Source organism: Dioscorea cayenensis, chromosome 9, assembly GCF_009730915.1.
Source record: "Dioscorea cayenensis subsp. rotundata cultivar TDr96_F1 chromosome 9, TDr96_F1_v2_PseudoChromosome.rev07_lg8_w22 25.fasta, whole genome shotgun sequence".
NCBI lineage: Eukaryota > Viridiplantae > Streptophyta > Magnoliopsida > Dioscoreales > Dioscoreaceae > Dioscorea > Dioscorea cayenensis.
In genome coordinates this window covers 3,033,128-3,049,293 of record NC_052479.1, presented here as the reverse complement: position 1 = coordinate 3,049,293, position 16,166 = coordinate 3,033,128, and the positions used below count along the sequence as shown (strand labels likewise).

The 16,166-nt window shown below is 35.1% G+C and overlaps 2 protein-coding genes and 1 pseudogene across 2 annotated transcripts; 1 reads left to right on the top strand and 2 right to left on the bottom strand.

Moving 5' to 3' along the window:
• The first annotated feature begins 1,885 nt into the window (after positions 1–1,885).
• On the top strand, positions 1,886–6,708 carry LOC120268867 (probable leucine-rich repeat receptor-like protein kinase At5g49770). The gene is made up of 19 exons (XM_039276127.1): positions 1,886–2,174; positions 2,261–2,384; positions 2,463–2,534; positions 2,616–2,690; positions 2,771–2,842; positions 2,921–3,082; positions 3,162–3,236; positions 3,312–3,383; positions 3,455–3,526; positions 3,610–3,678; positions 3,776–3,850; positions 3,931–4,002; positions 4,087–4,221; positions 4,303–4,784; positions 4,862–5,017; positions 5,111–5,247; positions 5,340–5,562; positions 5,692–5,927; positions 5,998–6,708. The coding sequence occupies exons 1-19, from the start codon at positions 2,090–2,092 to the stop codon at positions 6,520–6,522; spliced, it is 2,919 nt and encodes a 972-aa protein (XP_039132061.1). The 5' UTR covers positions 1,886–2,089; the 3' UTR covers positions 6,523–6,708.
• Positions 6,523–13,050, bottom strand: LOC120268868 (eukaryotic translation initiation factor 3 subunit J-like). Its single transcript, XM_039276128.1, has 7 exons — positions 12,924–13,050; positions 12,808–12,842; positions 11,768–11,883; positions 7,549–7,709; positions 7,306–7,453; positions 7,058–7,217; positions 6,523–6,976 (listed from the first exon to the last, which is right to left on the bottom strand). Exons 2-7 carry the CDS (start codon positions 12,818–12,820, stop codon positions 6,882–6,884), a joined length of 693 nt encoding a protein of 230 aa, XP_039132062.1. The 5' UTR covers positions 12,821–12,842; positions 12,924–13,050; the 3' UTR covers positions 6,523–6,881.
• A 615-nt stretch (positions 13,051–13,665) lies between these two features.
• Positions 13,666–16,083, bottom strand: LOC120268744 (annotated as a pseudogene).
• Positions 16,084–16,166: the final 83 nt, after the last annotated feature.

Below are 16,166 nucleotides of genomic sequence, written 5' to 3'. Positions count from 1 at the left end.
GGGCCTCGCTCTTTGAAGACATTTGGTGCTTCCACAGCTGAGAAGGTGCAGGTGCTGAACATGGGCTAGGCTGTCAGTTGGAGCGTTGGGTGGAGGGCACCATTTCTTCCTCGGGTTTTTGTGGTGGTCTTGTTTGGTCTATTTTGTTTGGTTGCTGAGCTACTTCTAGTGGGCCGAGGTCTTTGTTGATATGTCTGTTTTTCTCTGTCCACTCTTTGTGGTGGCTTGTAGTATTAGTTTTCTTTTAAATGAAAGTAGATTATCACCTTTTTCAAATAAATAAATAAATAAAAATATAATCATTTCAATTATTTGTTTTATTTATTGACAAATGTTGTCAAATCAATTTTGAAATCTTAATATAAGTTTGTGGTATTATTTGTTCACTTTACATAATATATATAATATATTGACTATCACACAATTATCTTCATATATGATGTGTGCATACCCACCCTCCGTCCCTCCCTATATATATATATTCAAACAAATATTTGGTTAATTAAACGATGGCAAAATAATATTATATTTACCAAATTGCACAAAAGTATACATCATAGTATGAAACCACACATTTGTACTAAATCTAAGCAAAGGATTAAAGAATTCGTTGACATTTGATAGTTTACAATTTGCTCCTTAAATTATTACATATTTGAAATTTAACCTCTCCATTTGTCCATCTCACACAATGTTTTACCAAATCTATATACCCTCATACCTAACCTAACAAACCATTTTTCATTAGTAAAACAATCAATTAGATCATGGACAAATACATCAAGTATTAAATAGACTACTAGTTGGGATAGTTGATAAGCATAATAATTAAAATCACATTAAATCAATAAAAAAAACTAGATAAAGATTAGCAAGCAACTAGTTCTATTAAACATAATAAAAAGAGTAAATTTGTTCACATGTTGGCTTGCCATTTTGAATTAAAAGATTGGGTCAAGTAATGCGGAGGTTTACAAGTTGTATATGACCCTGTCACAATGAAAGAACTTTAAAAAAAAAAACAGACACGGCCGGAGGAAAGAGAAGAATTGGAATAAAAGAAATTTATTAAAGAGGTAATGTTTTTTTTTTCTTTGATGATAGTTTGATTAAGCAAATATGGCTGTAAATATATGATAATCCCTCCTATTGGATGTTTAGTTGTATTACTATTATTATTCTCCTAAAAAAAAATCATTTATATATTACTAAATATTATGATAATTGCTTACACGTTACCTATTACAAATGTTTTTTATAAGAAGAAGAAAAATAATATAAATTAAGACAAAAGAAAGATACAGACATATACAGTACAAAAGTGGAAGAAAATTCAACAAATTGATAAAAATAAATTTTTTTATTATCATTAAAAATATTCAGTGCCTATAAATATAAATCTATATAAAAATTAGTCTAAATATTGGATAAATGCTGAATTATTACAATATATTATTGTTTTACCAAAAGACTCATAGCCTAGTAGTACTGTTCAATCTTCTCGTCCCCGATTGAGGATGCATGGATTAGATGATTAATTCTCAGCCCATGTGCACACCTCTAATATATATAACGTGTGTCACTTTCATCAAAATATATATATATATATATATAATTGTCTTATTTTACTCTTCTTCTTATTTAATTGCACCAAAGCTTATTAATTAAAAACACAATGATATAAATATTTAAATAAAAAACTAGCACTTGCCATAGAAGCGTATTAAAAACACAATGACATAAATTTGAAAAAAAAAAAAAAATCTCTTTCTTATTATGTGACCAAATAATTTGCAAACTAAAAGAAAAAAAATCTGAGTGGCTGTTGAATTGTCATACTTCCAGCCATTTATCTGAAAGCACAACAAGGTCTTTGACTTTCAATGTTTTAGTGCTCCAAAGACTTTAAAGAAAGGATCAATGGAATTAAATTATTAGCATAACCAACAATCTTGGATCAATTCAAAGACAATTCAAGCACAAAAAGTCTGTGTTTTCTGAAGAAAAGGTCTCAGATTGCAGTCATCTTATGTTTCTGCTCAGCATGCAGTCTTCTTGACAAACTGCTAACTTTCTCGAGTTTGCTCGAATGGCGAAATTCACCGGAATTCTCTTGTTTCTTGTTTGTTTGTCCGGTTTTCATGTCTGTTTCGGAAACACAGATCCTCAAGATGGTCAGTATTTTCAATCAGTTTCAGTAATTCTTTGCTTGTTTTCTTTTGCTGTAAAAAACTGGACTAAATCAATGTAACAATTGCAGTTGCTGCACTGAGATCTTTGATGGAACAGTGGCAGAACACACCATCAGCATGGGGACAAACAGATGATCCTTGTGGCACAGCTTGGCAAGGAATCACCTGCACTGGTTCCAGAGTTGTTACACTGTGAGAGCTTCTTCTTTCCTATACCAGAGTTGTTAATCATGTGAAAAATTTTGTTATTTGATGTTCTTCCTTTCTCAGTATTCTATCAAACCAGAATATCCAAGGAACACTGAGTGGAGACATAGGACAACTATCCCAGTTGCAAACTTTGTGAGTTTTTGAATTATGGATCAGTATTTTTCTGTCCTTCAGAAATGAAGCGAATCGAAAAGATTAAGTTCAAACTTGCAGGGACTTGTCTCTTAATGGAGGTCTAGGCGGCCCTCTTACGGAAAACATCGGCAATCTGAAACAGCTTACGAGTCTGTAAGTTTATCTATTGAAAAAGTTGAGGGTGTTTTACCAGACAATAATAGCTCATCCGGTATACGTCTTGAACATTGCAGGAGTCTCCAAAATTGCAGCTTCACTGGCAGCATTCCGGGGGTATTAGGCAGTTTATCGAAACTCTCGTTCTTGTAAGAATTATGCGAATACGCTTGAATTAACTCTGTATTTCTGCTGAAACTTAAATTGACTGCAATGAAATCTACAAGGGCTTTGAACTCGAACCAGTTCAGCGGAACAATTCCTGCATCCTTGGGTAATCTCTCCAATGTCTATTGGCTGGACCTTTCCTATAATCAGTTAAGTGGGCAACTCCCAATCTCGTCAGGCACATCTCCGGGATTGGACCTACTTGTTCATACACAGCATTTGTGAGTATTCTCATTCACTCTCAAAGCCACTCTTGTAAACAGTCAAACTTGTCTTTATCCTAATATTTCTTCTTTACAGTCATTTCAACCAAAACAATCTATCAGGAACCATTCCAGAAAAACTTTTCAGTTCTCAGATGCAACTGATACACATGTAAGTTGCTATTTACTCATTGTTACCTTCTTCATGGTTAACTTTGGGCTGAATCTTTCGACACATTGTGAGCAGACTTTTCGATGGGAATAATTTTACCGGTGAGATTCCAGCGAGTATAGGTCTTGTGAATTCGCTTGAAGCTCTGTAAGTGTCTTGCAATTAAATAGAGTTACTCATCAAATTCTCTGCATTAATTCTGTGCATTTCTAGAACAGTCGGCTTGATAGGAATGGCTTTTCGGGCCCAGTTCCTTCCTCCATTGCCAATCTTACAAACCTTCATGAACTGTAAGTTATAAATAGCAAAGTTATCACAAGTAATTACAATCGGTTTCACTTTGTTCGCTGTATGAATTCATTCTGCATTTCAGGAACTTAGCAAACAATAAGTTAACCGGACTGATGCCAAATCTGACTGGAATGAGCAGTCTCAATTACGTGTAAGAGATAGTAAAAATCCTTTTCAACAATAAACAGTTACTGTTGTTTCCTTGAAATTCTTAAGAATAAGCAACATTGCACTGAAATGACAAACAGAGATTTGAGCAACAACACATTTAATCGTTCAGAAACTCCGCTATGGTTCTCGACATTGGATACTCTTACTTCTCTGTGAGTTTCTGCCTGTATAACTTATCTGAGATCAATGCACTTTTTAATTCTACTAATCAGAAACATTCTTGTTGGAACAGAGTTGTATCATATGGAAGACTCAGCGGACCAGTGCCGCAAAAATTATTCAGCCTCCCACAAATACAACAAGTGTAAGTATCTTGTCAACATATGGCACAGAGTCATTGATAGTGATCGTTTCTACAATGTCTCTGAATATTGAAGATCTTTGGCAGGATACTAGACAACAACGAATTCACCGGCACACTTGGCATGGGCAGCAACATCAGTTCTCACTTACAAACAGTGAACTTCGAAAACAATAACATCAGCTTATTCACTCCACCTCCCAATTTCCATGGCATCATAATGTGAATCTCACAACACACAAAATCTCATCCTTGTTCTGTTCGAATTCATCCTCATTTTCTTCATTTTTGTCTACAACGTAGGCTTCACGGAAATGAAGTTTGTGAAACAGTGTCAGTGCTAAAGAATACAATATACTGCAGTGATCACCCACAAGCGCTGACACCATACTCTACGAGTCTAGCAAGTTGTGGCTCTAGTTCATGTTCTTCTGGTCTCAGTGTCAGACCTCTAAGTTGCAATTGCGCTTGTCCATTGACTGGAATGCTGACCTTCAGAGCACCATACTTCTCAGATGTAACAAATAGCACAGTGTTTCAAGATCTAGAGAACCAACTATGGCAAAATCTTTCGCTCTCTCCTGGCTCAGTATACCTTGAAAACCCATTTTTTGATGAAAACTCATATATGCAAGTTCAAGTGAAGTTGTTCCCACCAACTGGAACCAGTTTCAATCAATCAGAAGTATCCAGAATTTCTTCTCAACTCGGCCAACAGAATGAATTCAAGCCTCCAAAGATCTTTGGACCATACTTATTCACTGCCAATCCTTATCCTTGCCTAGGTATCAGTCAAACTATTTTAATTACTTCACTTAAACAATCAAAAAATCCAAATTAAATTCAGAAGAAATGTTTTCAGATAATCAATCAGGAGGAAGCTCGTTAAGCAAAGGTGCAGCAGCTGGAATAGCAGCAGGTTGTGCTATTGTTCTGCTTACGCTAATTGGAATGGGAATATATGCATTCAGACAGAAAAGAAGAGCAGAGAGAGCCACCGAAATTAGCAAACCTTTTGGTATTAAAAGCAACACATCATGTATATAATCAGTTACAATTTAAATATTTCTGATTTTTTTTCCTAAATTTGGCTTATTTTGCAACAACTCAGCTGCTTGGGCAAGTACTAAAGGCGTCGATGGAGTACCACAACTGAAAGGAGCCAGATGGTTCACATTTGATGAGCTGACAAAGATCACAAATAACTTTGCAGAAATGAACGAAATCGGAGCAGGAGGTTACGGGAAGGCGAGTAATATACATATATATGTATATATATATATATATTGTGGTTTCTCTTCCTAGCTTAAATTTGATATGTAACATGAATTTCAATACAGGTTTATAAAGGACAGCTGACAAACGGGCAGGTAGTTGCCATCAAGAGAGCGCAAGCAGGATCCCTGCAAGGCGCTGCGGAGTTCAAGACTGAAATTGAATTGCTTTCAAGAGTTCACCACAAGAACCTTGTTGGACTTGTTGGCTTCTGTTTTGAGCAAGGGGAGCAAATGCTAGTCTATGAGTTCATTTCAAATGGAACACTAAGAGAGAATTTGTCCGCAGGTAAATTTACTAATCTTAATAGTCTCACATGGTGAACAAATGTCAGAATAATATATATGTCTAGGTCTCTCGCTTTCTAGTGGCTTAAGTTTTCAAAAGTATAATATTTGCTGATACTATCAACTGCAGAGAATGGTAAGCAACAACTTGACTGGATGAAGAGGTTGAAGATTGCTCTAGGATCAGCAAGAGGACTTGCGTACCTTCATGAACTCGCTGATCCTCCAATAATTCATAGGGATATCAAGTCTGCAAATATCCTTCTCGACAAGCTCCTAAATGCAAAGGTTGCAGACTTCGGACTCTCCAAACTAGTATCTGATGCAGAAAAAGGGCATGTTTCCACCCAAGTCAAAGGAACATTGGTAAGAACATTGATTTACCAAGTATTGATATGAATATATAATTTTGTATCTCACATCCTACCTCCAACAGGGGTATTTGGACCCGGAGTATTACATGACTCAACTGCTGACGGAGAAGAGCGATGTCTACAGCTACGGAGTGGTGATGCTTGAATTGATAACCGGTAAGCCACCGCTCCACAAAGGCAAGTACATTGTGCGTGAAGTGAGGCTAGCCTTGAACATGATGGGCGAAGATCCATACTGTGGCCTGGAGGACATGGTTGACACTGTCATTCGGAATTCAGAAACCCTCATCGCATTCAAAAGCTTTGTTCAACTGGCCATGCTCTGCGTGGAAGAAACAGGAGCACGCCGCCCAAAAATGAACCAAGTCGTCAAGGAAATCGAACTCATGTTGCAGTCTGATGGCTTTCAAATTGAACCAGAATCAGAACCTTCATCGGCAACAGATTTTTATAGAGAAGCAGGAGTTGGTACTGCTCTACATGGTCACCTGTACAATGATCAACAACTGCCAACAAAGGAAGCAAGCAGCAGTGGTTTTGACTACAGTGGTGCATATGCATTATCAACAAAGATTGAACCCAAGTAGTAGCAAACAGGAAGTTTTTTTTTCTCAATTTGATTTGATGTATATCCGTTTTGTTTGAGAAATCATAGCACAAACCACTCATGATTTCTATAAAAACAGATTCAAAACATGAAATCAGTAGGATTTGGGTATTTTAAAAATATGAAAGTTACAGCATAAAACAGTTTGTGCAGAAAATTTGAAGAATGGCCTCCCGGATATTTCAAATTCTTAGCGTGCTCTTGTTCACTATGAGATCAGATTTTGCAATGGAGGTCCAGACATGGCAACTATAATATAAGCTAACACTCATGTATAGAACTAACGCCGGGCATCTTCAAAGTCCAATGAAGCCAAACAAAATAGCAATGTTCCACATCTCACATGAAGTCGTAATCCTCTCCCACATCATCGTATCTATCAGCGACCATATCATCATCAGGTTTACCAACATGAAGTTGTTTCTTCTTTGCTCCTGAAACAAAATAGGCATAAGCATAGTGATGAAAAGTCGAGAGAATCTCTTTTTTGATTGAGTGAAAGTCTGGATATTTACCGTGCTTCTTCTTGCCTGCATTAGCTTCTTTTTCAGCCTTGAGTTTTTCATTTGCTATCGCTGTGATGGAGGACGCTATTTCCTTGGCATCTGCTGCTTTCAAGGAGGTCATACAAAGCCTCATGACAGATTTAAGAAGGCCTATGTAATGGAAGCTTTTCTGATGAAATCAATTGGACAAAGTCATTTTAGTACACGCACTGGTTTTGTTTCATGATGGGCTTTCCGCATAACAAAGTTAAGATTACCTCATAAGGATGCAACTTATGAGAAATGAGTTCTGCATACTCCAGGAAATCACTCTCAAACTTGGGAATGAAATTATCCAGAGAATTATTACCGCCTTTCTTGGCAAACAGTTCTGCAGTAGATTTGAAGTCAGCTTCTTCTACAAGTCTACCAAAAGAGGACGCCAAGTCAGTGAATGGATATGATCAATTTGCATGACTGCTTGAAAAGTCGGGGACAGATCCATACAACACAAGAATCACCTTTGTTGCCGGAGTTTCTCTGCAACAGGATCTATGAGAACTTCAGCAGCTACTTGACTAGCCTCAGTAACCTTCTGTTGAGACTCCTCTGCTTTCTTCCCAATAGCTTTGCTATCAGGTTTAAGTACAGTCTTCTCTACTGAAGGTGCTGGTTTAGGTGCCTGTACCAGTTACCCACATGTCAGCTATAATTCAGAAAAGTGACGGGAGAGTAATATCACAAGTTTTGCTTAAAAAAATAAAAACTCCATCAAATATAACATGGAATAAATGAGTTGAAGTGATTGCGTAAAATGAGGGCGATCAGCACATAAATGTTACAAAAAGAACTGCTAGGACCTAATGTCATGCACTGCAAGCATGCCTAGGATTTAGGATAATATAAACAAGCATAAATTGATTGGGCTTGACAAGTTTCTCATGTAGAAACTTAAAAGATGAACTTGAATAAGTGATTAGCCAAACAAGTTTTCTAAAAACATATCATGTACAAAAGTTACACTGGATGGCTTATATATATAAATATATATATATGTAGGATGCAAAATAACATGAAGGATATGCAAGCAAAACTGGGGATAAAGTATTCACATAAGATATAAGCAAAACTGCAAAAGAGAACTTAAACTTAGCAGCGTTGCATTGAAGCAAGAGATGACCATCTATAAGCTGCTCACTTAGATGAATCTGAACAATCAAGCAACAGAAGCACTAGAGTTTAACAGCAAAGCATGTTCAACAGGACCACCAACCACAGAACAAACTTAAGAATACTTCCTTGACCATGTCTCATAGTTTCTTTAATTAAAGAATTGTAGTTGAGATATGGAGGAGCATATGGCTCAAGTGTAAATGCCGCAGATTTAATCCAAAACTATATAGCACATAACACTGCAACTAGCAATGCTTTCAAGGACATGTTCATTTGCATACAGCATTCAGATTAACTATCCATTCATTGTATGCATCAAAACCATAAGCAAAAGTTAGATCAAATGGCTTGGAACAGTAAAGTATCCCAAGATGTTTCTTCTCAATGATTGATCAGACATTTAATTGTCCTGTTAGATGAACATGTTTGAGATTGGTTTTATTACATATAAGGGCCTTGTGTTTGGTTGAGCTAGATTGGATTAACTCCAACTAAGATAGTGTTTAGTAACCAACACAGAACAAGGAGGATAGACATGACTAGACAACTCCAGACAAAATAGAACAATTTTCCTTTTTTTTGCCTCTTCGCTGTTTGGTACAACACAACCAAAACACTTAGCTTATACTATGACAGTGGTAAAAATAAAATAAAATAAAAAATAAAAAACAAAGATCAAAACTACCCCTATTGTTGTCCAAAGTTAAAACAAATATTTATTCAAATAATATCATATAATAATTTAATAAATAATTAAGGAAATCATTACATAAATACCTCGCAAAAGTGTATATTGTTTATAGACACTTGAAAAAACACATTTGCTTATATCTCCCCATAAAAATCATATTGGATATATAATGATGCTTTAAGGGTATTACCACATAATGTTTACAGGCATCTGGATATTTGCATTTGCTAAATTGCAAATATCTAATTAATAAAACAGATAAGACAAAAGTTTACTCCTATTTCAAATTTTAACCTTTAGATTGATGTAAAAGTGATTTCCCAATTCCCAAATTTCATATTCATGAAAAATTATATTAATTTAATATTTGAATTGCCTATTTTTATTAATAATCTCATCTACTCAAGATTTGAATCATAACATTTAAATAAGGATAATGGAAGTCTAATAGAAATAAATTCATAGATACCGTTCAAAATATATATATATATATATATATATATTATTTTGTATAACCAAAAAGCATTATTGATAGACTAGTTTAAGATTTTAAATCATAACATTATTTTAGATACAATGCCATTAGTTTAAAAAATGAAGGGCATGATAGGTAAAACATTGTTCTTAATAGCAACTAATTTATCCCACGGATGATAGGGGGATAAAAATGTCTTCGCTTTTGTCAAAGGCCTAGATTTTGTCTAATAAGACATGACAAAATCGTCCCATCCCTTTATGCTATGTTTGGATTGAGGATTAAGAAAGGAATGTAACGGAAAGAGAGGGTTTCGAAGGGTCAATTTTAGCCCTTCCCTTGTTTGGATGATTTTTTTTAATTGAATGAAGGGAAAGGAAGGGTTAACTTTGACCTTCCAAAACCCTCCAAAATCTCACTTTTTCTAACCACCCAATTTAGGGTACCAAAGAAGGGAGAACCTCCTAAAAATTTTATAATTTTTAAAAAGATCTTACTACCCTCGATTTTTTTAATTAATTACATAACACTTTATATAAAGTTCTTCTTTCACTTTTTTCAATCTAATTTTATTGTAATCAAGGATTCACCCGTCACCAATCATCTTGTCTAAAAATAAAATTCATGCACCTTATTTTCAACTCTTGATTCAATCCCTATTGTTAATGCCACATATCTTGCATTAATTTGATCTTATGTTTTTTAAATTTCTCTCTTTACTTATCGATGTAGATCACACATCTGTATGGCCTTGAACATTACTTTATCACTAGACTTCTCCTTTTTAGGCTTTCATTATTATATTGTTTTTGTTATTATGTGTTTTTTAATTGTTTATGGCCAACATCCCGTCGTTCTCATATGTTAGGGTTTTTGTTTGGTTGTTAATGCACATAATTTCTTATAGAAAATATACAAATCGTAGATTTAGTGAGTTTACATCATCCCCATCGCAAATTCTCAATATTATGTATTTCTTTATTGTTTGTTTATATGTTTCTTTACTTGTTTGTATTTTTTCTAGGTCAATCAAACAAAGAAATATTACTCAATTAAAAGCCCAACTGATCACATCATCTATATTATACATATGCAGTTACAAATAATCCTACTAAAGAAATAGAAATTAAACCTAACACAATTCCAAATAGAAAAACTTCAATTATTTGAATTTTTTTGTATTGAGGAGGTAAATATAGAAATAAGATCTATCTCTAAATATTAATCTAAACTATTCATGAATCTCAATGATAACAATCGATACGAAAAGGAATCATACAATACTGGCAATTTTAGAGTAATAAGTTCAATATTTAAAACAAAATACCTACTTTTTGTTTGAGATATTGAAAATACATGTGTTTAAATAGAAATAAGTAATTTTTATTTAATACTAAGGGTATAATTGATAAATCATATTATTATATATCCTTTCTTTTCCTTTCCCTTCCGTAACCAAACAAGTTTTCAAACAACCATCCTTGTCTTTCCATTCATAAAATTTAACTATCCAAACAAGGGTTCAACCCTTCCCTTCCTTTATTATTTTCCCTTTCTTTCCCTCCCCTTTCTTTCCTTTCCTTTATTTTCCCTTCTGCTTTTGTATCCAAACACTATGTTAGTGAATATTTTTTTGTTTTCATTCCCATCTATCCCGTACCAATGGGATAGTTTAAAATTTTAAATCATAACATTATTTTAGATACAATGCCATTAGTTTAAAAAAAAAAGGGCATAATAGGTAAAACATTGTTCTCACTAGCAACAAATTTATCCCACGGATGATAGAGAGATAAAATTACTTCGCTTTTGTCAAATAAGACATGACAAAATTGTCCCATCCCTTTACTGGATATTTTTTATGTTTTCATTCCCATTTGTCCTGTACCAATGGGATCATCACAAGGTAGGCAATGATCAACCATAAATCCCACAGCACATGTATAGCCCTTTGTGAAGTTAATTACTATTTACTACCTTAGCATCAATCAGCTAATAGCAAAGATTTTCTAACACCCAAATGTGTTTAGGCAATTGTTTCCAAGAGGGCAATAAAATACTTCTTAAATTATAACTCCTTAACCCACAAATCATATGAAATATTAGAAATCTAAACAGTATAACAAATTCAAAAAGGAAATGCTTACTATATATATAGATAAATTAGTTGCTACCCCTCAATTATGGTCCTATGAAGTTCTATCCTTTCTAATGATAATTCAGTCCCTAAATCCATGTGCCCATTGTTAAGGAAAACACAACTGTGACCTTTTTGAAAACAAAAATTGAGATGAGTAACACCACTACTACCTGATCTCCATTCTCTGAGCTAGATAAGTGAATCGCATGTGAAAAGACAAAAAGAAATACAAAAAAGTTGGGATAAATAGCATTAGTTTACCGGAGTAACATCTTCATCTTCCCAAGACTCCTTTACACCATCGTCTTCTGCATCTTCATCATCCCACATACTTCTTGGCTGTTCTTTGGGAGGCGCCGGTTTAAAATTTTCATCATCTGAACATATAGTTTGCTTTTATTATTAAAAGGAATAAAGGGTCATATATTGATCTCCTAATCAGTGGAACATCCCAAGGAAACTAACAAAATATCTAATTTACTAAATTATGTTTAAGGGAAACAAAATTATAACAGTTACTATCAAAAAGTCATGCACAGAACTTATACATATAACAAAAATTGCTCGTGATTACATATATTGTAGTCCAAATACTCGCAAAGACCTGCCCGGTTTGGAGTTGAATGATTCTCTAGAAGTAAGTGCTGTCCTTAAACAGCAAACTGGATAATAGAAATATAAATGTCCTCTCAATTGACAATCTATGTAGAGGTAAGTGAAAAGGCAAAGGTTGGCTAGCCCAGAAATCAACCAGCTCCATACAAAGGAATGTGCCTACACAACTTCAACTTTGAAACATTACTGCTTGGGATTAAATTTGTAAGAATGAAGTTATAATTTATGGGTTACACACACAAACACACTCTGCAAGTACCCAAATCCTTGCAAGCACATGCACACGCACACACACAAAGTGCCAATTGTCAACAATTCATTACAATATTGCATTTTGAGTTACGTATAATGATCTTGCAGCAATATCCTAATCAAACACAGTGCACAAACAACCATTCAAACCCACAATCCAATAGATTTGCTTCAAATTCAATAAAAATCAAATTAAAAAAACCAAGGATGCTCTTTCTAAACAACAGTATATTATCAAAAATTGTTGAATCCCATCAAAGTTTTCATAAGTTTCCCAAAAATCAAAACTTTAAAACAAGAAAAACAACCAGAAATTCTTAATTATGAAAAGAAAAACATATACAAGCAATCTGTAAATAATTAAAACTTCAAAAATAATAACAAATATCACAGATAAAAATTTTCAAAATTCACATCAAAATTCACAGGCGTACCCCAATCATCCATCTTCAATTCAACGTCAATTGATCTGCATACAAAACCAACAACATCAAATCAGCAACAAAAACAAACAATTCAGCATAATCAACGAGTGATTAAACAAACATACCTGGTGAAAAAGATGGGAAATCGATTGAAAGGGATCGAAACGGAGGCCCTAATCAAGCAGCAAAATTAGATAGGAATTTCAACAATCTGAGTTGAGAGAGACGGCGAGGCATGATGAAGGAAAGAAGAAGTTTCGTCCTATTTTCCCATATAAATAAATAAATAAATAAATATTTATTTATTTATTTATTTAAAAAATTACTATAATTAATTACTTTCCAAATATACCCTCAAAATCGCCAAATTAGATATGATATTATGATATTTTAGGTTAGTTTTGAGTCTTAAAACAAAAATATAATGATTTTTTTATGTTGATATGTATATTTTTAGAAATGTTTTTAGTGTTTTATTTATTTAATTTTAATAAATTGTGAATAAGCTAGCGTGCATAAAAGTGACATGTGCTCTCTCACTCTATATGCGCTGAAATTCAAATATGTTTTTTTAATAGATCACGAACATTCTATGCAGAATTTTATGTTATTAGACTAAAATGACTTTAATCTATTAGTTTGTATATATTTAAAAAAATTGTATATTTTTAGATATATTTTAAAATTTAATTATAAGTAAATATGGATAAAAAAAGAGAGTGATTTTTATGAATAAAAATTATATATTTCTTGAAAAAAAAAAATCCCATATTATTTTGCTTATTATAACATAAGGACCAGTAATCACTAGAGAACTTGGACAAGTTATTAAAATCAAACATACAACCAAGTGAAAAATAAATGGCAAATTGGAAAAAAGAAAAAATGAAACAAATCCTCTTCATATACACATTATGAAATTCAAACTCATATAGGAATTAGTGAGATGATTGATGATAACATACAAACCCTTTGCACTTTTTCCTCTCCTTTCCTTCAATCTCCAACAACCATAACATAATACAATTATGGGTCAATTTCCCCATTTCTCCTTTGATTTTTTTTTTCTTTTTTTTTTTTTAAACTGTAGGCAGGTGGTAGGGGGAGTCCAACAACTTTGCCACAAAGAAGCTCATTAGGAGGCATGTTGTGCTCATCTCTCAGTGACCTCGCCGGAGATATTACACTGATGTAGAGTTGCTGGCCGAGGTACCTCCTCTCCCAAATTTCGGACCTCAAGTTCCACATTCCGGCATTGTCGAACGTTAGTAAGATCGCCGTCCAAGACCCAGGGTACACTTGAATCTCATGTCGACTCACCGCGACCATCTTCCAGGACCCATTCTATAATATGTATATGTATGATTAGTTAAAATAGACTAGCATGTATCAAAAGAGTTACTGATTACTTACCCGACCGGGAAGAAAGAGTATCCATCGAGATGAAAAGCCTGCATGCTCTTCTCAATAATGATCTCAACAAAGGTACGGAACTCAACGGTGATGACATTTGGAGTGAGTTTAGCAGCCGGGACATCAATGTGGTCCTCGGCGTCTTTCATATAGTTGTAGGTGAAGACGTCGTCAGTGACATTGAAGTACACGGCGAGCTTCAATGGAGTATCGGGTTCGACATGCGATACTTTATTGAAAAAGTATCGGAGTTTATGGTCGATGGTATTGGATGAGGTGGTGAGCTTAATGGTGCGAGTAATATTGATGCTACCATAACGGTAAGAGCCCTGAGGGTTAGGACGAGCAGCACTTGCAGTGAGATTCCACCTAAACGAGCGCCGTTGATTCAACGACCACGCCCAACTGACGGGAGCCGGAGGAAGCACAGGGCTCGGCGGGGAGTTCGAGCCTGCATAACGAACAACACCGGTGGATGTGTACTTATAGCGGCTAAAACGAGTGGAGACGGCAATGTAGTAATCACCGGGGGTTTGATCAGCCATGACAAGAACAGAATAACATTGTCCGACATGAATGTCCAGTGATATATATTCATTTTGCACGGTATGAGAGCCGTCAATCTCGACGAGCTTCATAGGATGAGATTGAAATCAGAAGTTCAGTGAAGTTTTCAGACCAACATTGCAAATGCGGTACCGATAAGTCTTGCCAGACTCCATGATGAAAAGTGGTTCTTCATCTTTACCGTCTGGTGTTTTCCCGGTTTTTCCATTGATAAGAACACCAGAAGGGTGGTGCAGGCCTGGGCCACTGTCGAGGTAGTGGGTGAGAGTGGTGTGGTTTTTAGCATACCAGTCGCCGATCAGGACAGTGTAATCATCAGCCGGGGGATCGAAAGGGACGGGGATAAGAAGGCGGGAGTTGACACGGAGACAGCGAAGCCGCCGGCAGCCTTGTGCATGCCTAGAGAAGGATAATAAAAGAAAGAACCAATCTGGTCCTTGACTTGGAAATGATAAGTAAAATTGGCGCCGGGAAGGATTGGGCAGTTAGTGCCGGGGACACCATCCATCCATGAATTCTTCCTTTGTTGAATGCCATTCCATGATAAAAGAAAAGGCTCATCAAGATAGTTGAAAAGATTAAGAACAATGTTGTTGTTGGTAGTTGAGTTTATGTTAGGACCGGGGAATTGGCCGTTGATGAGGATGACAAGTTGGGGGATGACGAAAGGGGAGAGCGTGCCATAGGTTACATTCCAAGTGAAGTAAAGGTAAGGATCTTCGGCAAATGCAACTGTGAAGAATGCTAAGGTGAGGAGGGGAAGAAGAACAAGAGTGTGTGCCATTTTAGAATTTTATCTCTCTGTTGGTTTTCCTCACTATGACCTGCCTGCTAACTTATGGGTTCTTCCCCCCACCTTCCTTCTTGAGAGTAAGAAGGAACAATGTGGGTAAAAAAGATTGGGAGGGGAAGGATAGAAGAATTTAGCAGTAGGCCATTGGAGAGGTATGAGTGGGGAGAAGGTTGGTAGAGGGAAAGGTTTATTCCTATTGTTTTCCTACACTTTGTTTTTGAGTTGTGTGGATGTTGATTTATATGACCTGAACTTGGATTGTGGTTTGCTTGTCCGTTAGTTTGTTTTCCATGAGTTGAGCTCCTCTGTCTCTTGTTAACCAACTGACCACTATATTTAGAGGGTGGATTTTGGCTTTTTATTTAAGTACTGTGGAGATTAAACTAATCTAAGTGCTAAATTTTGGATGGTTACAAATGATTAAATTGTAGTAAATGTGATGATATTGAATGATATGTTTTGTTAAGTGTGAAATTATTTTATGAATGTTTAATATTCTATAGAAAAACTAAAATTACAGATACACTATTGTAACTATTGTAAAATTTCTCCTTTCCCAGAAAAATAAAGATACTAAACATTTTTTTTTTATGTT